This window comes from Malurus melanocephalus, unplaced genomic scaffold (genome assembly GCF_030028575.1).
Source record: "Malurus melanocephalus ecotype Western Australia unplaced genomic scaffold, MMel_1.1 scaffold_19, whole genome shotgun sequence".
Classification (NCBI taxonomy): Eukaryota; Metazoa; Chordata; class Aves; order Passeriformes; family Maluridae; genus Malurus; species Malurus melanocephalus.
Genome location: NW_026623251.1, coordinates 2,230,107 through 2,256,111, shown reverse-complemented (window position 1 = coordinate 2,256,111; position 26,005 = coordinate 2,230,107). Strand labels below are relative to the sequence as shown.

Genomic DNA, 26,005 nt, shown 5'->3' with positions numbered 1-26,005 from the left:
CAGCACCACTGCTAGACCCTCTTCCAGTATCAATCTGCTCTTTCCTCCCTCTTCCTCCCACTAACATCCTCACTCTCCCTGTCTAGCCTCCAAGGCCCCTCTCCCTTCCCAAGCTCCCCTACCAGCTGCTCACTGAGACCCATCAGAGGAACCCCATAATGTGGCCATAATTTGGCTGCTGTATCGTGTTGCCAGGTGAGGTGCAGACCAGGGCAARGGGGCAGAGAGCAGTCAGTGCCTTCCTGGATTTTCCTCTGCCAGGTCCTCCAGCTTTATGAGAATCTGTGTGAGCAATGCATTCAAAGTGAGCTGCACAGAAAAGAGGTAAATGGGAATTGCTTTTGTTTAGGCCTGCAAAATAGAATTCATGAATAGAAAATGAAGCAATAAAAATAAATATTGTGCTCAGGAAATTTGCAGGAATTTTCATTGCCCAGGATTTCACTCTATGTATGGAAGACACAAACACAGAATTGTTTCACAAAAAGAAGGCAGTACTGTAGAGGAAGATCCAGCTGAAATGTCGGAATAATGATTTTTCTGCAGAATCATTTACCCTATTGTATTATATGCTTTGTTTTGTTCCCCCCCCAACCCCTCATCTTAATAACAAATATTTTCTTTGTCTTCCCTTTCCTCTCACACCACTGCTATGAGGGTTTTGACTATTCAATGACAACAGCAGCACCACCAGAAATAGGAATAATAACATTCCACAAGGGAGACAATACAATAGTATAGCTATGTTTTAGGAAGTGCAAGACTGTGGGTTTGTGCYCTCTATTAATCATATACCTTAGTGTCTTCCTAGGCACTTGGCCAAAAGGAGAAAGTTGTCARCTCCCTCAAGGTGTTATTGTTACAGCATCAGATGATGTATGCCCTAAGGTGCCTTGTAATCTAATTATTTATAGAGCTATGTCAGAGGAAAAATCTCAGTAACTATGGCAGTAATTTTTGATCATGAAGTCTTAACTCTGCTCCTTWGAGCTGGTGCACTTCTTTATTCACAGTAATAAATGTTTACATAACAAAGGAACCAYATAAAGACTATATTTTGGTTTGGCTCTTACTGCACGGGAATAATCTTTATAAAGAACATTTTATAGCTCAAAAAGCACAAGCCCAGCAGCGGATGTTACAGGTGTGTAACAGCTGAGTTCACTGTGAACCAGTACAGTTCGTTTAGTGATGTCTTYCTTTTCTGTTAATAATTTTGATAGAGGGAGAGAGGAAATGGGAGCAATGTGTGTAGGCACATGTGAAATGAGGCCAGGTGGGGAGATAAAGCCCTCGGTGGTTCAACCATGTAAGCCTGGCTTTGTTAGCAGAACAAAACGAGGCAGTTGAAGAAAGATGGGTGAAGTGTTGGACCTTTAACCTGGGGAATTCTTCTCCTGGTGAAATGAGGCATTGGGGAGACAATGAACTTGTTCCAGGTGGAAGTTGACTCATCTGAAAGGGAAAATTAAGCAAAGGGGAAATTTCCACTGCCCCTGCAGTTATTTATCCTGTATGAGGTACACCACACAACACAGAACACTGTGCTCACTGCAAGGGGGAGCCAGCTGAAAGGACTGCACTGATGGGACACTGGTGAGGTTCGTGTGCTGGGAAAACTCCACATCTGGAAGGGATGTGACACTACAGCAGTCAAGAGTCCAGAGCAGGAGAAAGATGTTGCTGCAGCCAAGTTTGGGACTTATACTTAAATTGTACTATTACAAAATGCATATAAAATGTAGGGAGATTCCCCCTATAATTCCTGTGTCTGTGACAACACATGAGCATGTGGCAGATGCACAAAATAGCATCTTTTGCTTCTTTTCACTGAAGGCAGTAGAGAAAATCAATGACAGCAGGACAGAGTSCCATTGGTGAGGCTGCACCTCAAATGAGTTCAGTTTTGGGCCCYTCACTGCAAGAAAGACACTGAGGTGCTGGAGCATGTCCAGAGAAGGGCAATGGAGCTGGGGAAGGGTGTGGAGCACAGATATCATGAGAACTGGTTGAGGGAGCTGGGGTTGTTTAGTCTGGAGAAAACAAGGCTCAGGGGAGACCTCACTGTTTTCTACAACCACCTGAAAGGAGATTGTTGCAAGGTGGGGGTCAGCCTTTTCTCTCATGTGTTGGGAACWATCCCTCTCACCATAAAAAGGACTCATTCAAGAGCTCTAACTTTGGTATAAAAGTTGCTCCAAAGCTGATGAAACTTAACCAGTCCACCAAACAGACAAGAGTGCCCTGTTATTCAGAAATTACATAAAAGTTCCCCACTTTTTTAATGTCTTGCTGACTGATCTCACAACAGAAGTCTCTCACAGAAAAGCAGTTGCTATCACAAAACTCCACTTTTACCTTTACAAATTAAAGAGTGTCTGGTTTCTGACAGTGCCAGCCCAGCTCTAAATTGCACCACTGTATTGGCCCTGAAGACACACAGAAAGACACTCCCTCCATCTTCTCATTTCTGCCTTGTGCCAGCAGTGCAGCAGAAGTTACACAAGCTTCATTTAAATAATTCAATCGGCAAGAGAAAGAGGTTCCTCTCAGTCTTTGCCCCAGGTCTGTGAATTTTATACAGTTTGGTTCAGGTGTACTTTGAACTTTGGCAATACCAAACTGAAGGTGTATACCCTTGCTTTTAGCTCAGTATGTTACTCAAATGAGAGTTCAGATATCCAGATGTGGATTAAGGTCACAGCAAGTGCAAGTTTTGGGGTGGGTGAAGGGAGGTGGTTAAGAGCACACCTCTGCTGAGGWCCAATGATTATTTCAAAGAGAAGACTACACTGAAAATAGAAAGAAAGATCACTTTTCCTCTCTGTACTTAGAATCTCAGCACAGATCCAAACACCATTCAGCAGCCATTAAAAACATCCCAACAAAGCTCAAAGATAATCAAAAAAGAAAAGGATCCTAGTGGTCTGTCTCATTACCGTGCCAGTTCCTAATAAATTCTAGCTGAAAAACAGAAACTCAATTAATCCAGGGAGCTAATTAGGCTCAGCAATTCTGTGTTAGAGCTAAAGCCAGATTTCTCAAAATCAGCAATGCCATTTGTTAAGAAAACATGCTCAATAAGTAGACTGTGATTTACAGGAGCAAAAAAAAACCTCCAGTAAACCCCATAATGATTCTGATTTTAAATAATTTAGGGATTTTTCACTTGGCTAGGCTCTGTGCTAACTTTTACCAAGATACACTCATAAAGAGAAGAAAAATGCCTTCTTTCATCCCAGATCTGTCTTTCCTTGGCTCCCTTCCTTGGAAGTATTAATGCAACCACAAGTTTGGCTCACCTTATCTGTATGATTTAGTTGCTTTATATGAGAAGACAAGAATCGTAGCTGCTGGAAGAGCAGCTGGAGTGGCTTAGGAGACTGCCTGGCTCTCCTCCGGGCTGCCTGTGCCCTGACAGTGCTGCAGGAGCGCAGGGAAAGGGAAAGGCTGGAATGGAGCTGAACAGTGCCTGTGCCTATAGGGCAGTCATAGGGGAAAACACAGAGAAAGAAAAAGCACACGGAAACATTCCCTGACAATCTGCTGAGGACACGTTCCGGAAATCACCTTCACACCAGCCCGTCTGGTGGCCAATATCAGCAGGAGCAGAGCAGAGCCCCACCGAGGGCACTGCCACCATCAGCATGGACGGAGGGCACACTCGCTGCCTTCGGGGGGCCGAGCAGAGAAACTCCGCGCTCTGTGTTAAAAGCCAAGCAAAGGGCTTGTTTGTCGGAAACCCTTAGCGCCCTGTAGCTGAGCTGTCACATGGCTGGGGTCACACGTGCCGWGGGCCACCAGGGGTGACAGCGCCGGCAGCGAGGGCAGGGCAGCAGCCAGCTCAGCGCGAACCAGCGCCCGCCTGCCGGACCGGCCCGGCTGCAGCCTGCTGAACACCCCGTGGCACTTTGGAGCGGGGACAGGGAGGGGACAGCTGGCCGCCACACGGAGCCCTGCCGTGCTGCCCGACCGGAGCTGCCCAGTGCCGCACCCTGCGGGAGCGCCACACGGAGAAACMGAGCCCTGCCCTTGGCTGCGAGGAGCGCTGGGATTCATGTGCACCCAGGGGGGAATACCAGGGTTATTTCCTCGAACGTAAATTAATTTCAAATGTTTGTAATTGATAYATGAATATTCATGATCTTTTGGGAGGATTTCATAATTACTTCATTCTGCTTAGGCTCATTTGATCTGCAGTAGCGACAGCAGTAGTTTACACTCCTTCATCAAGATGCCAACAACTTGGCAGCATGACCTTCCCAGTTTCCTGTGCTGGAGAGCAGCTCTAGKTATTCTAATTGCAATCCCAAATGGAGTGGTACCTGAAAATAAATTGACTACTGTTCAGTTTTAGAAACCTCTCCACTTGGCACTGCTCCTAGTGTAAATAGATAGCATCTCCAGGAAACTGGGAAGGTCATTCAGCGAAATACTTCACATTCTGATGAGAAAGATTTTMTATGTCAACCTCCCAGAGCCCTCAGCCCACAGCGTTGTAGCAGAGGGCAGTGAAAGTGCACATACTCCCATGTAGAAAGAGAAAAAAAAAAGAAAAAAGAATGGAGGTTCTGGTTGTCATTAATGATATGGAAAWTACAGAATTCATCTATGCCACTCATTAGATATATTCCCAGAGAAAGTTAGGCTCAAGAGTTCATACTGCCTCTGCACCTGCACATAAGCTTGCCTTATCACCTTCAGCAATAAACTTCTAGCCTGTTGGCAAATTTGAAGAAAGTTTGAGAAAATAATATGCAAGGCTCAAAGATRCTTTAAGGATTAGCAAATAAATAAATTAGTAAATGCTGTAAGGATTAGCAGCTGGGTAGATACAAAGAAATTTTATTTGTGCTCCCACAGAAGCAAGACAAATGCCTTAAACTCCATCCTTGAACACACCAGAGAAAGCACACAGGTGAGAGAAACTCCCAAGCATAGGAAAACTTTTGGCGAGTATTTACACCTTTTTGGATGTCGGAGACAAATTGATAGAAACATTATGTTTTTGATGCTGATGCTCACAAAACTGTTCCTTTAAATTAACAGCCTCAAAAATATTGTACTTTATTATACTAGGTCCTGACTAAACTGCCAAAACCCAAAGCAAAACATTAAAGCAAAATATACAGTCAGAAGCCCCAAGTCAGGTTTCCATCTCTGGTAATCAATACCTTTTAAATTTCTTTTTAACATACAGCTCCAGAGTGGTTCACAGAGAAGCATGAAACTGCTAAAACCTGCTAAAAAAAAAGCAATCCCTGTCCATTGGCAAGGAAGATGGACTTTGACAGCAGCCAAGCGATCTGCTAACCCTGATGGGAATTACRCAGGTGAAGCAAGTTCCAAAAAGGAGGAATTTTTTATGTGTCATCTCCCATTTAACAGAGGACACACTGGTCTCAGTTGCTCGGCTCCACACCATGTACAAATTCAAACCCCTTGACTGCCATTTAGGAATCATGTATTGACACGTACAGGGAACATGCACAGATCCTAAACAACATGCATAACTGTCTTTCCAAAAATTGGGATAAGTAATAGGGGTAAGTATGGACTTAGCTGACTTGACACATTGTTTCTCTTTAGAGAAGAGTAAAAAAGCTGACTTGCTCCGTTACACCTATTTATTTAAAAACCTAGGACTAGAAAGCCAGTTGCACTTCAAGGTCTCAATTTACTTTACTAGTCAACATATAATTTTAGGGTCAAAGTAAGTTTTYTAGACACCTGCAATGATGCTTGCAGAATCTAATGATTCTGCAAATCCTTGGCCTCTATATTCACACTGCCAGCAGTCAGTATGGGTGGGGCGAGCTTGTTCGGAAGCAGAGAGACACCAAGAACTCCTTTCACACAAAAATGAATGGCAATCAGAGAGCCAAAACTTTCATCCACAGATGGGCTGAGCTACTCACACAACTGGCTGGTTTAGAGATGTGATGAGACAGGCTGAATGATAGCAGTCATGATGGTGACTTGCATGGCAAATAGATTACAGGTGAAAATTCCCTACCTTGCCTGTGTCTCAGTGAAGTCCACACACCAGCCCCAAAAAYTGGGATTTTATTAACTGAAATCCATGGCACTGTGGTCCAAACCCACCTGTCACTGAAATCTCCAGAAAAGCTCCCATAAGCTTCATCAGGGTCTGAATTCAGAGTTTTTACAGATTTAGTGACAGGATACATGAGACAAAGACTAAACCAGTCCCTTCTGACATCAAATACATGGCATTGAAATTAAACTGTGGAACCACAGGCAGATTTATGATAACAGCTTTGGCAGCACAGGACCAAATCCAGCAGCTGGTGCAGGGCAGTGGGAATTCTGACATCTATAAACACAGGCATAAGGAAACTAAATGTTTGATCCTTTTGTATCTCCCACACTCCATCATACGTCATTCACAAARGAGCCAAAATAAAACCTGGGGGACCCCAGGCTATGCAAGTGCTATGCATTGTAAGTAAAAGTAGCAAAATTGATATATAAATATTTTTAATTTATATATTTGCTATTTAAAACAACTGGATATAGGCTGTATCAAAACATTTATCTTCATCCATGCAGCAATTTAAAATATTAATGATGCACATGCATTTTTCATGCTATCTGAAGTTTCACTCCCCCTTTAAATGGATTCTTCTGTTTATTTTGTCCACTATAGTAACATTGATAAAACAAAATTTCCAACAGGCTCCACTTATTTCCAATTATTTCCAATTATTTCAGATACAGTAAAGGAACTCTTTACTTGCTGTTTAGCAATCGTTACATTTGTAATAACAAATGTTACTACAAGTGCTTGCAGTTTTACCTGGGATAACCAGAACATGCATTAGAGCTCAGTATTATATCTATTCTGCTCAGAAAAACAACTACAAATTTGAGTATTTTTATGTTCAGCTGCCTCTCCACAAGACTGGTAGACAGAACAGAGTTATGAGTGACAGAAAGCAATATACAATTTTAAAGTTTGTATGTTTGTAGTTTTAAATCACAAAACAACCTATCTTAAAGTTAGCTGCTCAAAATTCAAGAAGCACTAACACAAAATTTCAAAGGTAAGCTGAGCCAGTCTTTCATAAAAAGATCCTTTCAAACTTCAACTGTCTTTTAAAAGCCTCAAACTGGAATAATTTACAATGTGCCTGGAAGGTCCTACTYCTGTTTACAAAGCCTCTGCTGATACTCAGGAATTCCCACAGCTGAAAATAGTTGAGGCTTGAGTATTTTGGCAAAGTATTTCTTTTAGCCTTACACTCTATCCTTGGCATCTGCTGTTGRATTCAGACAGACAGGATGCTATAAGGACATTTGGCCTGAATCAGTGCGGCCGTTCTTACATTCTTAGAACTGGGTTATAAAGGTTTACAGCCTGACTCTGCAGCCTCCTTCCTGCGTCCCCTCTGCACGTCTGCTGTGACCTCCTAAGGACAGAGCAGAGTTCCTCAGCATCCAATCAGCCCAGTCTTGAGCAGTTCATCKGGAGACACAGAGGCCGGGAGGAAAGACAGTCATTCTGGTAAAGACAGCACATGGACAAGTGCCCCAGAGGGAGAAGGAGGAAATAGAAATGCATTGCTTGGTCCTGTGAGCCCCCACAGGTGATGCATGGGGTGAGAAGAAACTGAATTACTAGCTCCTGCCCCTACCCAGTACAGAGAACTGTATGATCCTGCTTAAATATTTAGAAAACSCATCCTTAAAAACATTATGGCTTCCTAGCACTGCCCACACACATTTCCATTTTAGAGTGGCATGCCAACTACTTTTCTATTTGCTCATGCTCTTTGGTTTCCATTGCTCTCAATCCCCAGGGATGGGATTGTTCCTGCCACATGTACAGACACATGCTCTCTATTCCTTAACTCTATTTGGGTATGCAAGCCAAATTCATTTAATCTTCTCTCATGTGAAAAACTCCCCTTGCCAGACTTTCTTGTACTTGTTTCTGTCTGAATTTCTCCCTCATCTATATGAGAGACCAGAACTGCACTCAGGAGAAGAATTGCTAACCCCTGGCACAACTATTGCTATTTTTCCACTGTCATTGCTAATGCCTTCTCAGATTTTGTTACCTTGTCACTGTTAGTTTAGYTATGCACACCTGTGATCATTTACCAGCATGCCTAAATCAGCACATAGCTCCATCCCCTTCCTAGCTGATGAGCTCCCAGATTGCATCAGGAATTATTAGCAGTCCATCAAGGCAAGCCCTCGCATTAGTGCCATTTGTATTGCTGGAGCCCTCAAGGTCCCACAGCTGCTCCCATCTGATGTTCTGATCTGCCTTTGTTCAGATGATGACTCTCAGCTTTGTGTAAGCAGTCACTGTGATTAGCATGCTCCTGCTTTTTGTGCCAAGTCTGCTGAAAATAACACCAAAACTGGTCCTTGAAGAACTTCCCTGGTGGCCTTCCCTCTAGTTTGGTAGCTCCCACTTCAATACCAGCTACAGTTGTCTCAGCAGTCTTCACTACTTGATCCATCTTACTGCTCCTTGTCCTCTTCAGCTTGGCTAATAAATTCTCAGGGGATATCAGTTCAGGCCTTTACTCAGATGTAGACAGATTAAATTTCTGTCACCTAGAGATTAGGTACCACATCTGCACAGAACAGAGGGCAAGAGTTGTATCCAGAAGGTTGTATCCAAATGTATCCCCATCTTGAAAGGACGGTTGAATTTAAATGCACAGACATCTGTTCCATATTTCCTGGTCTTGGGAGCAGTCAAGATATTTCAAGGATCACCATCTGAGAAGGCAATTCTTGTTGTCTGGATTTACTTCAAAGTGTGTTTTAACTCAGGGCTTCAGGATTTTTTCCTCTCACATCTGAATGCTAATACCGAATTATTGTTGTAGCAGGACTTTCTTAACATCTCAGTATTAAATTCGCAGCTATTGCACTAATAAAAATTGATCATTTAATTCACATGATTTAGCAGTGAACTCATTTGAAATCCTCTCTTTTCTCTACTCCTCCTCCTTCTCCTCCACACACTGATGAGCAAATCATTTAGAGAGAAGCTTGTCTGCTGACTGCATGAATTTTGCTCAGTAGGAAAATACATTCATGTAATTGCATTTCAAATGGTGAGGATCTGAATAAATGAACGAGTTGTTCTATGAACAGATGAAGTAATGAAGGCTAGTTTCTCTGAGTCTGTGTCCTGTGTTACTCTATTTTCCATGCTTTGGCTGTCCCCTCTTCTGCATAGTTCTACAACCCCACTTTGCTACATCCCACAGTCTGGAAGCACAACATTGCTCATGGCAGTCATTCCCACCGCCAGCTACTGAGGACAGGCAGGACATTTCCCCTATTAGCACTATGACAGTGATTAGAGCCACCTATTTATAGCAGTGAAAGGAATCTCAGCTCACAGATGTTGAGTTAGCCAGGCTYTAAGTCTTTCCTATCCAGTGGCTTAGATTATTGCTGCCTTATAATTTTTCAGATCCATGTTGTGATTTTATATCCAATTAATTCTGTGGGAGGACAATAGTTCTGAAATGAGCACAGGGTAAACAAAACCATTAAGATATGGACTGCTATGAGAGATCAAGTCATCATTACATTATAAATATTCTTCAGTAGTTCAGGTTTAAGGGGGGTTTTGTGTGTTGTATGACATATTAAATACATAGCAAATGGCTTAAAGTCCCTGTTCTGTTTTCAAAGGCACTACTGTACCAATTTAAAAAAAAAAAAAAAAAATTACCCAAAAGGGACCAGCGAAGTTTTGACAGCCCATGAACCTGCCCTCAGCACATTTGCATGGAGTGTAACTAAGAGGTGTATTTGACCCAAGCAGTTGTAATTAACCCTTAACTTGTCACATATAAAGAAAAGCTTTATTTTCATTTCAGTGATTTTGTTGCACTGTAATTCCAAGAAACACCAATTAGGTATCAAATGCAGACAACTTGCACTTAGCACTGATTAGGACTAGATATGAACTACAAACCTATTATATTACTATAGTGCAGCTGCTCATTACCAGTCTAGCTTTCCTAGCTATCTTTTCCACTAATTTTTATTTAGGGACCTACTGGCCAGCTCATCTGAAAATTATATGCTAATGATCCACAAAGAATTGAGAGCTCTAAATGGTAGCAGGGGAGAAAAAAAAATCATTYTGTTTGATCTCTTTATGTTATGATAGATGCCATTTAATCAATTAGCACAGCAGAACATATCGTTCCATTTCAGACCTGGCAAATACAAATGAAAACAGGCAAGGGTGAAGGATTCACACACCTCTAGGTCTCCTCCACGATGCAAAAGAGCATCATATGTGGTGTAAGAGAAGGTTTAGGGGCACAGCCACTGAGACAGCAGTCACAGCACGATTTCCTGTGGGTGTCCTGCAACAGGGGCTTGTCAAGGACGTCACTGCTGCTACAGAGGGGACCTGTCACAGCTGGGGTCACAGCATTGTGCACTGTGTCTTGTGGAGCTGTCAGGCATCCTGGGCTGCCTTCTGCCCCTGCAGAAGTTTTAACATGRGGGGCTGAGTCTCTGGAACATCCCAGAATCAGAAATGTGGCTTACAATTATGCCTGCCTCCTTCTCCCCTACCTGCTTGAGATTGTGTATTTGAGAAGTATTTGAGAAACTAAAGATATTGTTGCAGTGTCAACGAACACTTCACAGTTTTTTGCCAGAACTCTATGATAACTAWAAGTTATTTCAGAGATACATTGGAGAGGCAGGAGGAAAAGAACACTRTTTTTCATGATGTTACCACTTGTTAATGAGCAGAAAAGATTATAGGTGGAAAGATCACGCAGGAAGGATCACGCAGGAAAGTGTATCTGCTCCACATTCTGTTAAACTTGTATAAATTAAGGGCATCCTGGGATATAAAAGTCTCATATTTAATAACTAATATAAACAAATTGAGAGCAATGACAGAAAGATATGAAAAGGACAACATGATCATGTTTAGGGGCTGTCTCATCTCCTGCAATCTAAATGTGCTGGAGTTTCTTTTCAGAAGAATGTGATATTCACCCAATGRTACCAATGTCCAAATGAGTAAAAAATAGACATGATCACAATTAATGCCTAAAAACCCCCAAACTACGTCTCTAAAACAACCACTCAAACACATACATTGCTGGTCTACATTTGTGCAATTCAAAACTTGGATAATGGCAGAGCACATTATGCTAAGCATGTTCTCAACATTCAACTAACCCTGACCTCAAGACAATAAGCCTTTAATATGCCCAAAACTGGACTTTTTTTCCTAAATATGGCAGTAGAGATGTTTTCTTCCTGTTGAGGAAGAAGCAAGAATCCCTCATGACTGCCCTTCTTGGAACCTGCACAGCAAGAGGAGTGARGATCTGCCACTCTGCCCAGATTTTTAAATCTCCCAAAAGAATATTCTCTGCATAAATATGCAAAGGTTTTCAAATTTAAGTGCCAGAAATGCTTCAATGTGAACATAATCAGACCACAGGGTTGGKAGATGTTCCTTCACTATAATAAAGGAGCCAGAAGGAAAAAGCACTGTACAGACAGTCCTACTGCATACTATGAGGTTAATCAAGGAGAATTTACTCACGCATTCAGGAATTGCAAAAAGCAGTGAAAGATAATATGAGCAGCATATAACTTACCATATCATCATAGAACACTTACCTCTTTGTTAGACAAGCCCCTTTGTATTTATGACAATAATCATTGGTAGAAATTTTGATTTGGCTTCTGGCAGAATGAAAAAGTACTTTCAAATTATTCAGCCTTAAAAGGAGCTTATATGAAGCTTCAGTTAGAGGCACAATTAATGGATAATACACAGAGAAGAATACAGAATTCATTAGCTAATATGGGTTACAGATTAGATATTAGTAGGAAACATTTGGTATTTTGTATTTCTGAGAGACAAATTAAGGTGAAACAATACTCTGGTAACACTTACCATGAAGCATACAGYAATTGGTTTTATATCTRTAYGAACACAAAATTATTAAGAAAATTACTTGTGTTCTGAACTTAAGGTTAGTTCCAATAGAGAGATAACATAGCTGTTTAATGCATAAAATAGATGTGTAATTGCTAGCCAAAATGACTCTCATATACCCACACTGTTACTGTTAGAGTTGAATATTAGGTTACTATAATATCATACAGAGCAATATTCTTTATTCATAGCCCACAGCTAAATGCTCCCCGTTGAAAAGATCTGGTGTTTGGTTGTTGCTCTCTTCAGTTCCTTATTGTTCTCTGGCCTTCCATGGGAGGAATATGTTTAGAAACAGCACTTTTCCCTCCAATTAGGCATCAGAACAGCTATTAGTGTGATGCTCAGATTCCCTAGAAGAATCAGGTATTGCTCCAAGGAGAATCACCATTGATGGATGGAACCTGGCCAGTGGAATTAAAAAATTATTTCTACTATCTTTTCCATGGGTGTGATATAAAAACATTTTGAGAGAAACTATGAATTTTCTTGGGAGGAYGCAAAAGTCCATTCCAATTTTCACACTACACCTAACAGATGTGTTTGTGGTACCACCAGAGACCAGGTGAGTTCTGCTACAGTGTTACAGACGCATTATGTCCCTGCCTGGAGTATCCCTGACMCTGCTGAGAAGACAGGTGACAACCCCTGGGAGCATGTACATGCAGATTCTTCGTCACCATGAGGCTCCCTGCACTGAGATGAGCATGAGGAGGGTGGACATGGCACCTGCAAATGGACACAAAGGACTTCACCACTTGTGTACCCTACTTGATTTTCACATCCAGCACACATAGAAGGGATTCCAGGCAAAGAAGCTCACAAAGAACTGCGTCCTGGTTTCAGCCATGACAGACTGCAATCAAGAGTAGCACAAAACCAATAAAAGCCACTGATTATAATGCCATTGCACAGCACATAGACATCCAAAATGGCAGCAGTCACCTAACAAGCAAAAATCTGTTTCCAGCTTAACAGGCTTATTTTGTATTCTGTACGATGAAAAGATTCTAAAAGTTACCAAAGCACACCCTCACATTTTTTGTAAAACCCACTCCACAGTAAGCAGCCTCAACAAGCTGAGAAAAACAGGAGTGTGGCAACAGATTCTCTTTCACATGGATTTTTAGAGACAAATCTTATTCAGCTTTGATCCTCCATCAACCCCTCACCCCCCACCCATAGTTTGTACAACGGTGTAAACTACTACAGCTACAGCAGTTACTCTCAGTTTCCTCTGACATGAGAAGAATTGTCCTCCATCACACCAATAATGTCCACACATGAGAGAGACAACCAGGATTCAGGAGGTGCACATTGGCATGATCTGACTGGGAACACAGAGCGCCTAAAACACCCTCTCTCTGTTGCAAAAAGTGCAATTATTTCTCCAACACCATACCTTTGAAAGCATTTTTGTTTGCTATGCATACATGCCAACTGGGTAGCAGATCTGGATACTGCATCTAACTCTTGTCCTTCGCACAGGCATGTAACTTCAAAACACTTCACTAGGAGCTGTGAAAACTGTTATTTGCAAGAGAGAGGAAACACAGTCTAGGAACACAAAAGATTCTGCTGCGCTATTTCTAGCTGGAGGCAGGCATGAAAATTGTGTTCAATCCTTAAAAGACTGCTCCAAGGAGACCCAGGTCCCACTTGCACAGAGATGATGAGGTGCTTTTAGCAGCTCACCTCATAAGGGACTCCCCTCTTCTGTTCTCTGCTGTCTCTGAGCTGAGCATGTTTGTTTGTAACAGCACCCAAAACAGCCATCATCACCATCCTTCTGCACAGCTCTCTGCCTTCTGGTATTTCTTACAGCCTGGTCATTGATTTTCAAAGTGGTTTAGTTTTAAGTTTAGTTTTTTTTTAGTTTAGTGGTTTAGTTTTAGTTTTTTTAGTTTTTAAGTTTAGTTTTTTTAGTTTTAGTGGTTTAGTTTTAGTTTTAGTTTTTTTTTAGTTTAGATTTTCAAAGCGAGGTTTAGTTTCTGACCAAGAAAGAGCATGAACTAGGGAATAGGGAGAAAACAATTTTGTAAATTTGACCATCTCTCAAAAATAACCCATTGGAAAATAATTTTAAATTGTASTAAATTTAAATACAGCAGGTAGGACAGTTTTTCTGATGGGATGGTAAAGCGAAACAAAGCTATAAGAAAATACAGCTCAAACAGTTAAGTCTGCTGTTTGATATTAATTTTACTAAGTCTTGTCAGATATTTCTAGGAAGCATGTCACCTGGATGGCATTTATAAACAAAATGTTTTAAAAATTAAAATAATCTAACAAGTTCATCCTGCAGCATGAGAGAGGTAATTTTCATATTTCAGAAGATAGTTCTAACCAGGCTGCTTAAATCTAAAAAGTCAATGCATATTTTAGAAAATCCACTTCACATCTGTTCATTGTGTATAGACCTGGAGGCAACCACCAGCCAAAAACTTTGATCATACAGCAGAATCTGGTATCTGAAGAGCACAACAGTATTATCTTCATTGCTCTACTCTCAAACATGTTATGAAAACAAGAACTTCAATAAAAAAAACCATCTTGGAATAGCAATGCTATTCAAATACTCTTGAAGCAATAAGGCAAACCGGCTGAAGCATCCTCCACTTACAGCCACACAATTCTCTTAAAAGCTTCTGGGGCCTGTCACTCCATTGAGATGGTGATCTCAAATAGAGTCCAAGAAAATAAGGAGTTTGAAAAAAACATGTTCAACTATTTGCCCAGAAAATGTAAGCAAAAGTGACGTTTATGTTTAAGGTAAGGTCACACATACTATTTGTATACATTGAAGAGGAAAATAAAATAGGCCTGCTTGTGCCACTTCAGTACTCTCAGATCCCCATTTATGTTTGCTGTGTAAGCTTCTTGAGCTCGAATTTATCGTCATAGACCCATCGGCAACCAATGAATAGATGATTGTACTTTTGCAGATTTCACATTCACCAAATCCATCAATTATGTCCCTTGCAATTAAAAAAAAACTCAACATTAGGTAACACTTAACCACATATTGCCTCTTCCAACAAATAAGCTGTTAATCATCAAATACAGAACATGAAATATCCCTTAGCAAGGATTTGAGGATTATCTCATCTAATTAGATATAAGCATGTTTTCTAATCTGTGGGTTTAAGCCAAATCCCAATAAAAAGATTTCCATTGATTTACACTGAGTTTTGGATCAAGCACTGGGAGAACTTGATTTTGCAATTCAAAGAGAAAGAGACCTTAAAAAAATGTGTAACTAAATGATGAAGGAAGAAAAGTGGTTAAATGAGTTAAATCCTCTGGCACAGAAATGAACAAGACAGCCCATATCCCTGCTAGGGTAGGAACTTGAAAAAGACACCAAGACCCTCTGCATTTCTTTGATGTCATGCAAGMGTAACAATTCATCTAACCACTGGTTTTCAGGCTCCTAAAACCAGGGTTGATTCTAGTAGACATACTAGAACACATTTTATTGTTTATTTGTATAACCACCAGCCATGTGCAGACACTTGACGATAAATGATGAAGATAACTTATCAAAAGGAAGTACAGCTTCTACAATTTAAAAATGGTTCGAGCTTTAGACCCAGAGCTCTGCACTGAAATTGCCTAAGCCTASCCCTTAACCCATCTTAAACAGTTTATTATATAACTGTTAATGGACATTTGTTAGTTAGGAATTTCTTTTGCTTTTAAATCATTCTGCAAACTAAGTGTTCATTTCAGCTCTTGGGTAGTTATGCCACCGATTAATAGGAACCCCTTTAGCATGCTTTGGAGTTTATTTCCTCCAGATCATTACTTAAAAATAAGAAAYCATTCTGCCACTTTGTCTCACCAGAAACAATTCTCTCCTCCTGTGTGTATTCACATCCTTGAAACACTAGAGTAGTTGTCATCTGCACTCTCAGAGGTCTCCTTTTCCCTGCAAGCTATGAAGCTTTATTTCTGTCACAGTGCTCTTCCAAGTGAGCAACCCTTTCATTTCAGACCATTTGTAATTATTCTTGCTTCTCTTTTAAATTCTCTGCAGTCTGTAACCTTTTCTTAGCAATGAGGTGCACAGTTCCAAACAAGTGGCTATATCCTGGCAGATAAAAAGAAAAGCTATTTTCTTTGGTCCACAGCAGCAGAATGTCTTTTGCTCTGAGTCACAGTGGTTTTGTACAAGGAAAGAAGAATCAATAGGGAAATGAAAGTTAATTTAACATATCATATCCATATGCAACTATTCATGAAACTGGAGATAAACAAAAATGTGAAATAAGTCTAATAAAAATTATTACATGCTTTTTGATAATTTGCTGCATTGTACAAGAGCTAGTTATTCCAAGGATATGACTATTTAAAAATTGTTCAATTATACATGAAATGAATTATCACCACATTTCCATGAGAGAAAATATATTAATTTTCAATTAAGCCTGAACCGGTGGTAGAACAGGTGAGAATAAACTGCTGGATATCCTGACTGAAGGTTCAAAATGGCATTTTAATGAATTAAGTACAGATTAATTTTYGCATGAAATTACCACAATGGCCTATTTGGGTTCCACTCAAGCTATATTTCAGGAATAACTGCACACTCCTGGATTGCTGGTTCATTACCAGGCACGTCGGTGCTGGCCCGGGCCCAAAGCAGTGTCCTTCGATGATGCAGCTTCTTTTGCTCATAGGAAGGGCTATTTAAATGCAATTAGTAATTGCTATTAAGTCTGACTATAAACCACAAGCACTTCCCTTCTCATTTCACTTTGCAGTCCATCATTTTTTGCTTGTTACATTATCTATAAAGTACTAATTTGYTGAGTGGTTCAAAGAGCATTCAAAAAGATGGTTCATGAGGCCTGAGCCTTCTCACTTGAGTGCTTGTGCAGAATGGTTTGTCAGCTGAGCTCTGTTGTGAMACTGGTGCAACAGGAGCTCAGGCTCAGTGGATGCAACAAAACCACTTCCACCTGCGACACGCGTTCACAGACACCACTGCTGCAATTACTGTCACACTGCCAGACTGGCAGCACTGAGTGTAAAACCCAAAGCTGGGGAAGGGCAGCTCCACTGAAGCCTTCCTTCTGAGGATTTTGTCTACTATCTCTCTTAGCTTGGTGATGAAACACAATACTGAAAGATGTGWATAGATAAAGCTCAAATCTGCACTGTGAGCTGTACAAATTATCCTACTCTAAAGTGCAGTGTTGATGAACACTACAACAGCAGTTCCTGGAGCATGCAAATCCATCATTYGCATGCTCCTGAGCTGCAGATTAAATTACTGTAATAAAATGCAATAACTTTTCCTGCATTCACAGACTGTGCATCCCTGATTCYATCTATTTTATAAAGTTCCCTGGAATAAAGTAGGAAATTGCCAGAACTTCAACCAAGTAAACTGACAGAGAAAAACCGCAAAGGTGAAGCAAATTGCCAGATGCTCCAAGCTCTCATTACAAGCGTGCTGACAGTGTCTCAGTGCTCTTGAATGCGGCTGCATTGCCCTTTCCCAGTGACAAAGGGCACGGCCTTAAGGCCAGGTCCTTCTCTGGTGTAAAGTGGCATTGCTCCAATGGCTTCAATGCCTGTTACCTAAGGTTCTAGTCCACATGACCTGTCTGAAAACATCAAGGAAAAATTCTTTTGTTCCTGAGCAGATTGCRTTTTTGATAGCTAATTAGGAACTATTCCACATCCAACAAATATCCTTTGACCATGCTCCTACACTTGCCTACAATTGGATGATTCAGGGGTATTTCTTTGGCTTATTTCTCATATTGAATAGGCTCATTTCTTCCTCCTCATTTGCTTCCCAGTTTCTGTCTGTGGATTGTTGTCTCCTCAACACATAATGTCAGTGTCTCTCAGAGCTTCCCTATTCATTTTGGGCCATTTCCCAGCCCTGTGATTCTGTTTCAGCTGTATCCCATGTCCTCATTCCTCCCCCCCTCTTCTTCTGCTCTCACATTTCCTCAAGTAAAACAACAAAACAGTTTTTCATCCACTTCTAGTATATTCAAYGATAAATTAACAGAGAAAGATTGGAGATTCTGAAGGGCACACCAGATATTTTTTTCTGAGGCTTTCTGTGATCTTCATATCATATTCTTATTGAGGAGGTGCAGAAGTAAGGAATAGAAGACATAGAAGAAACAATGGAAAGTAAAAGTGATTGAAATTTCTCAATGAAAAACAAAACAAAAAATTATTCTAGGTTCAGGTGCTGATGAAGTAACYATTAAATAGATTGTTCATTTGCCATTTAGTTCAAATGTGTCATTAAATTATTAGACCTAATAAGCAGACATGGTCATATGAATCAACAGTTAGGATAACTTGTTAATTAATATAAGCTCATAAATAAGGATAAAAACTCCAGTACTAATTATTGTGCAAGAACTGTATTGTGAACCCGTTTTTAGCCAGACTTATCTCCTCCTGTAAATTTTCCATTAACATGTTTTCTGAGAAAAATAATATAACTCATGCTAAAATGCAAAGGCAAGACATAAATGTAAGATAGCTGGCATTCAGTTCTTCTCACACACAGCTGTTCACAAAGASGAAACAACTGCAGATAGATATACCCATCTAACTAAGATAAGAAACTTGAGTACTGGATCCACCCAAACCCCATTTTCATTTTTATTCCAAGAATTAACCAACCATTTAAGGAAAATATCTGATATACAGCTCAGTCTTTAGGCTAGTATACCACAATACTGTAATCCAACACTTCCCCTTTTCTCTTTAATTAAAAGCAATAATATTCTACCTTTGCCCAAAAAAACCCTCTGATTCAGCATGCCATTAGGGCTATTAATGTAAGTCATTAATTCTAAAGAAAGGGGAAAAATAGGGTAACAGAGTCCTAGCAACAGTGAAAAAGTATATAGCGCTTTTTGACAATGCTGAATGCCCTTTAAAAATCCTATTTGAATTTTTTCTAATTCAGTTTTATAAATGTGAATAAATAAATACTTAAATAAATTATTTTCCAAAGGTCATGCAGAAAGAAAGAATGGATTAACCCATGATTTAAGCACCAGATTAGATCTTAAAACATRGTGGCTCTGCCATGAAGCCTCTTGTGCAACCTTGAACCAGTCACTTAATATAATTTTATTTTCTGCAGATAGGATTGAATAAAGCAATACCAACCAGTAAGATCTGGGAGGAGCTGCAACCATATGACAGAGAAGCAGAAGTGCCAAGAATAAAATTCATGCTTTTAAGTCACACCCATCTATTTTACCGACAAGATTCCCTCCTTGGATAAGCATAAGCATGTAGTTCAAAATACAGGATGCCTCTAGAAACACCAGCACATTGGGATAGCACATTAAGAGAGAAGCCTATCAAATAAAACAAGCAACAATTTCTGGAAGAGAAATTCATACAGCCTTGCACTTTTCTAAACAGTTTTCTTATATTCTCACAGTCATTAAAATGCATAAAAATGATTATTTCCAAAACAGCATTACCACGAATTATCACCACACATGTTGCCTAGCAACTGGAGTAATTTTTGAATAGTGAGCTATATAAACCAGTATTTGGAGTTTGTGCAAATGGGTGTTCATTTGAGGGTTTAAAACACATTCATCTTGGAAATCAGAGGCAGATAATGCTGCACTAATGTGAAACTGAAATTCTCTTTAAACCATAAAATTACACTAACAATTACTGCAGCTTAGCAAAAGCCTTCTATAGCAGTTCTAAGCCCTACCATATTTGGTCGGGGCAGGAATTGACTCCTTTGCTCTTCCTTGGGCTTGTGAGTGCCCCTTTCCAATTTTTGTGAAGATATCTGACATTCTCCCGGAGAAAATAATTCTTCTGGGGGGAATTGCCCCTGTCTTCTGGGGGACTTGTTCATACCTCAAGAGCAAAAGGAACTGGTGACATAAAATAGCATTATATTCAAGTGAAATAAAAATTCTATTTTTATATAATACCCTGAGCTGGAAGAACTCAGTRGTTCATACCATGACAAAATTATGTGCTTACTAAAGTTCAAAATAGGTCTGGAAATAACAGTGACAAAGACGCTGAGATATTAGAGAGAGATTGTAAGTACATGTATAAAAAACATAAGGAGTCTGATCACTCCTTAGCTTCACGTATTTGGCCAGTTCAGGGATTCTCACCCATTCCTCAGACCCATGTGAAAGTTGACTTCAACACAAGACAAGATCCCCCAAACTATATCAAAACATATCATTTGAGAATTCCTACATTACTTTCTTAGTACTTCAATAGACAAGTTCCTGCTAAAGCTAGTATCAATCTATGTTATTATTCCCAAAAAATGGGAGTGTTTGGGGGGATGTTCCCAAGGGAGGAAGATTCCAACAGGAAGGTTTACAAGGCTTAGTCTTATGGGTAACAATAAAAGAAAAGCAACATGTGCTGGAAAACAGCATGTGTTTTTCATAGAGACTGCAGGTGGAGAGGCAAATTCATCCCTGGCACAAACACAAAGACCTCTGAAGGCAATGCAGTGGCACCTGCTTTTTCCCAGCTATGAATCTGAACATGCTTTTCCCGACAACTACTACCTGCGGAGATAAAGCTGGGTACAAAACTAAAGGGAATTTAAGAGCCCGCAGCCTCTCAGAGTTTAGGGAACCAAATTTCTGCAGTAAGGGAAAACCTGTGCATTGTGAGCTTCCAAGCTCCCAGGAAGCCACGCTGTGCCTACTGACAGACTGCCATAAAATACTTAATGGCTGTTTAATAGCTCAGATACAGAAAAGATGGTCCATTTTGTCTGCTGCTCTATGGAAATTTACTGAGACCACACACAATGTGCAGAGCTGTCACATAAGAAAACACTTCCATTGTTTTCCACTCAAAAGAGGCTGTTAACAAAATTGTAATTTTAYACTTAACAGTGAAAGAGAGCAACCCTAGAGAAAGGGATATTATCCCAGCTAGACAGGCTTGTCCCTGCTCTAAACAAGAGGTGCCACTGAGCACAWATCATCTCTGTCTGCAGGGTACTCAGCCTCTTCTACAATGCAGCACACACACCCACATGTCATTGCCACCGAGGAGCAGGACACACCTGGATCAGCTAATGCTGTCTGTGCTCATCCAGCCACCATCCTTTGCTCATTAATAGACCACAYATGGGAAAAAATGCTTTCTGGATTCTTCTCAGCAAGAAGAAAAGTTTGCTCCAAAATATGCCAGTATATTTTTCAAACTGTATTTTAAAAGTCCTCTTAGAAACAAGATATTGCCTCTGATTTACAGATGACCAACCACTTCTCTATGGTCTATAACATTTTCTTATAGGAAGAACTCTTATTAGGAGTGAATTCAAGAGGAGATTGTGTCCTGAAGAAAGTTTTCATTTTCTTTCAGCACTGATGAGAAAATATGCTGACATCTCTGGCTGTGTAAGTTTAGAAGGGCAATAGCTGGGAGTCACAGCAAAGAGATTGAACACACAGCAAGYAGAAGATGTGTTTGGTAATGCTTTTCTCTTGCTCAGGCGTTGCCAGGAAAGACAATTTTTGTATTTGGTAACTATTCYTTCTATGTTTAGTTCTAGCTTAGCAAGCATCACTCATATAATCTTTTGTATTCCTACTGGTGACTTTCTCTTCATCTCCAATAAAATTCAACAGGAAAGAAGACAGGTTTTTGATCAGCATTGCTCGAGTTACACTTTGTGAAGTGCAGAATTTAAGCCATTTTCACACTATGACTAGAGGCATGATCCATGAAACATTTAATGAATACTTTTACATAGAAATTTGGTTAGTCATTAACTGAATTCCAGCCTGACTGAGCTCCAGGAATAGGAATACTYCCAGAAAGCATAAGTCCAGACAACCAAATAATTTTTGAAAATAAAGTTTGGAAGAGCAATAGAATTATAAGCAATCTCAATTACTTTTTATTTTCCAAAATGAAGACAAAAACRAAGAAGAAATCCTGAATGAACATGTGAAAATAATAATGTTTGCAGCCTTTTAAATGCTAAAACTAGTAAAATGCTTGGACTGAAATATTACTTTGTGGATGACCTGGCTCATTCTCCAAATCATCCTGTTGTTCCTAACTCCCAGTGTCATACACCTGTCCTTCACAAATACACCTGACATTCACTGGCAGGTTGATTACAAGATGCTACTGGAAGTCATTCCATGATGCCAGATGMTTCTCCCTAGGTTCTAGGCTAGAGAAAAGTAATACCACCCACAAAACCAGAAACTTCTCAAAAGGAAGGCAGTGTGACCGCCTGGGCTGGGTAACGAATGTGAACTTGCTCTCAGACCTGCACACATGGGGCAAGGCAGAGATGAAGAGAAATGCACAAAGGCATATCCCCTGGGTGAGCAATTCCTCTCTTTTACCAGAAGCCAYCTGCAGCAGCAAAGGCCACTGGTCCACTGTGGCAAAGAGGGACTGCTTCTTTTTTTGCAAAGGAAAAGCTGACACTGAGATTCAAACCATGCAAAAATAAAATGCAAAGCAACCTTAGATMACAGAATCTCATGGCAAACACGCATGCTCATTGTGACATATACTCCCAAGAAAACAAATTACATACAATAGACAGCAAGATAATTTTCTCTACAGCGTTGCATTATGGCAGCAATGTTTTTCTCCTTGGAACAAATATGAAAGGCTCTCATGTGCTTTGAAACATTAAAAAAATCTTTGAACAATCACAGAAAACAAAACCCTTAAGTGCTGAACTTCAAAACTTAAGATATTTCAATCACCTGGGTCTTATTTCAGCAGGTTTCTTCATTTGAAACCATGTGTAAGGTCAGATCAGGTGTCACTAAACCTCAGGCAGCTTTTGCCGTAGCTCAAGAGGGCTGCACTGACCCCAGCAGACTGTTCTCCTCCTTTTCCAAATCTGCCTCAGGGCCGGACAGACAAACTGCTTTCAAGCATCCTTTCATTAGGCACCACCMAGTCCACCACTTACTTGTACGGGATGTGTTTGCTGCCATTGACAAGGGCGAGGATGACATTGCCCAGCGCTGGCAAGGACAGGCAGAGGCCGGAGCTTCCCTCGCGGTTTTTGCTGAGCACTTTGACGCAGCTGCCCAGGTCAATAAGGTGCAAGCGGCTGCGACCTCCAGACACTGCCACAAACAAAGAAAGCAGACAGTTAGAGTGTGCCTGCAGGAGCAGCTTCCCAGGAAAGCAAAAGGCTCACTGTGGTTTGTGAAGTGGAAATAATCCAGAAGCCTTCCCTAATTCATGTTAGCAGACATGGCTCTAGGGGTCCTGTTGAAGCACCGTCAGCCTGTATGACTGCACATTGCTGTACATTGCTCTCTGCTCCAGACTTGCTTAAAATTTGCTGAGTACCCACCCATTCCTGCGGGTTTAACTCTGTGAGAGTCACCAATGTGATGATATTTTTTTAAATAAAGCTTTATCAGCCTCTACCTGAGTTGGCTCTCTTTCTGTCTCTGTCACTACTGTTTCTCTGTCTGGAAAACTTCCAGCTGGGAWTTCCTTCTTAGTGAGCAAGGATACTTCTCTTATTTTTCCCATTCTGAATACTGTATCTTAAGAAGACCCTATGGCTTCTGTGGGATATTCAACTTTTCTTCAAGTCTATAGACTTCCACAGTACCATTTCAGCTAAGAAAAGGTTTGACATGCCATGGGTGATGGATTTGAAGTAGCACCTCTGTTCTARAAGCAGTTTCTGTAAAACTGGCAATAAAGCTTTACAGTTTTTCCTTGCTTACTCGGCATCAACACAGTACTTTCAGAGTGAAAAGATAATACCATTGAAACACCAAGATTAATATCCTTTGCTCCCTTTAAAAATCTATGGTTCCTTATGAATCCGGGATGGGAACTACGTAGATTTTACAGAAGTGCTTCTAGCTCTCTACTATCTCAAGACACTTTCCTAGCTGAGTTTTTGGCATCTAATCTTGGACCACTCCTCCCCTTCCTCAAGAGTTAGTTTGGAAGCAAGCTGTCGGAAAATGCAGTTTTATTTCTAGGATCTTAACTCAGAAAGTAAGAGCAATATATGAGAACACAAACACACCTTAAACAGCAGCAGAAATATTTTCACCTCTGTGTTAACCTCTATGCAAATAAATTCACTGCCATTTTGACACAGGATCTCAACTTGCACAACTGGTAAGAAAAAAGGGAGAGGATGAAAGAAAACAGAAGACCTACTCTGAAAGTGATTTATACCATGGGATTYAAATTACATTCCAAAAATGTGTCCAGTACCTCTGTCAACAATTGGTAAAATACAGTGATTTCTGCTGGTTTTATGTCCTCTTAATTCTCCAGCTATATCAGGTGTTAGGCAACACTGAACTATATGCATTCCTCTCACAAGAAAGTATCCACACACACTATGAGCTCCTGCCCTCACTGCAGAAAGTTAGGCTGCCTTGGGGAACCAGTAAGGCATCTGCACCTCTGTACTGATCATGAAGGACTATCCTCTTCCCACTACCATTAAAGATGGTAAGTAAGTCTTTAAGATGACTATCCTCAGAAGGCTGAAATTACYTTACTTGAGTGTCTCCCAATAATTTATTCAGGAAAACAAAGAAATGCATTTAGTTGCTACTGAAAATGACTGGGAGTGACTTTACTGAATCATATATAATAAATATTTCTGTTGCTAAGGCTACCACATGTCAGGGAAACAAAAGAAAATGGAAGAAATCACTACATTTCTTTCAAAAGCTTAGTTAAATTGTTTCCACATATACTCCTATTACACAGGCTGAGGAAATCCATAATAAAATACCTTGCTGGTTCTTTCTTTCTTATTTAATTTATGTGTTGAAGTAACATTTTTAAGACTGTAGATGCACTTGATTGATCTGAAAATGAAGTTATTTGTTAGGCAAGTTCTCCACTAATGTGCCTGGCTGCCATAGAGAAAAGAAGTGGAACATCCTAACACTTGTTTTTGTCTATGGTCACAGAGCCTTTGCAGAGCTGACAGCTGAAAAATGACTGAGTCAGTTCTGCCACAATGTCATTTATTTCAATGGTGCTAAGCCTGCTTCATGACATTCCTGGTAATGAATCTAACAAGGAGGTAAGTACAGTACCAATGCCTTATTCTAACAGTCATTTTTTACCAAATCACATGTTAGCCAGCCCTTTAATGTCTTATCCTTTAGAAGCTGTGTTTCTTTTTTTCCCCTGCCTTCCTATCTTTTTTTTTTTTTAAATCCTGTTACTGGAATCTATATATCTCTACTATCTTAATGTTTTTTTTCTGAGAAGTCCTTCATTACAGCAGGAGACAGTGATAATCACTAGGCGCCCTTTCTGAGCAGCTGGAATTCCCCCCTCATTCAATWATCAGTGGGATCTGACCCTGCCTCGCTTGTAAGGCCACTCAGATATGGGAACTTGAAGACAGGAGTATGGGATGGCCACRAGACAAAGACATAACTAGAGGCAGAGGGCAAAGCATGCCCTATTCTAATCCAATAGGACCACGTCTTCTTTTTCTGAAATAATAGCCACAAGAAAATAACATTATGTCTTTTATTAATGATATTTGGAAGTARTAGAAAAGGACTGTGTATACATGTACTTGAGTGTAGTAAAAAGTATGGGGCATTAAATAATTGCAATAATTATTCCCTCGGAATCAGCCATTTTATTCCTATAAACCAATCTGTTTGAGTATTCACTGTCTTCCTTTCCACCACAGGGTGGTTAATTAATAAACCTTTAGTTAATTGGGATTTCTGCCTGCCAATTGCACAGGGGTTATTACTTAAACACATGTAAGCCKCATTTCCATTTAGAGCAACTTTCTGGTTTTCTCTCTTATAAGTACAGTCTATGCAAATTTTCTTCATTTAGACATTAGACATTAATACTGCAGCGGTGATCACCCACTACACATCATGCCTTGCAATCTATTCCTTATTACCAATAACCCATGCAGAGCCAGGAGCTGAAACATATGCTGTTTCTGCAGAATTGCTTAAGCCCATGAATTTAAAGAAGCAGATGTCTCTGGTATCTTTCAAACAAACT

At 40.3% G+C, this 26,005-nt stretch overlaps 1 protein-coding gene across 1 annotated transcript in view; it reads right to left on the bottom strand.

Moving 5' to 3' along the window:
- The window catches only part of KIF26B (kinesin family member 26B), a 277,616-nt gene that overhangs the window by 31,169 nt on the left and 220,442 nt on the right, over positions 1–26,005 (bottom strand). Inside the window, exon 10 of the mRNA XM_057389756.1 lies at positions 22,935–23,094. Coding sequence (XP_057245739.1) covers positions 22,935–23,094 — 160 coding nt within the window. The remainder of the gene's footprint in view (positions 1–22,934; positions 23,095–26,005) is intronic.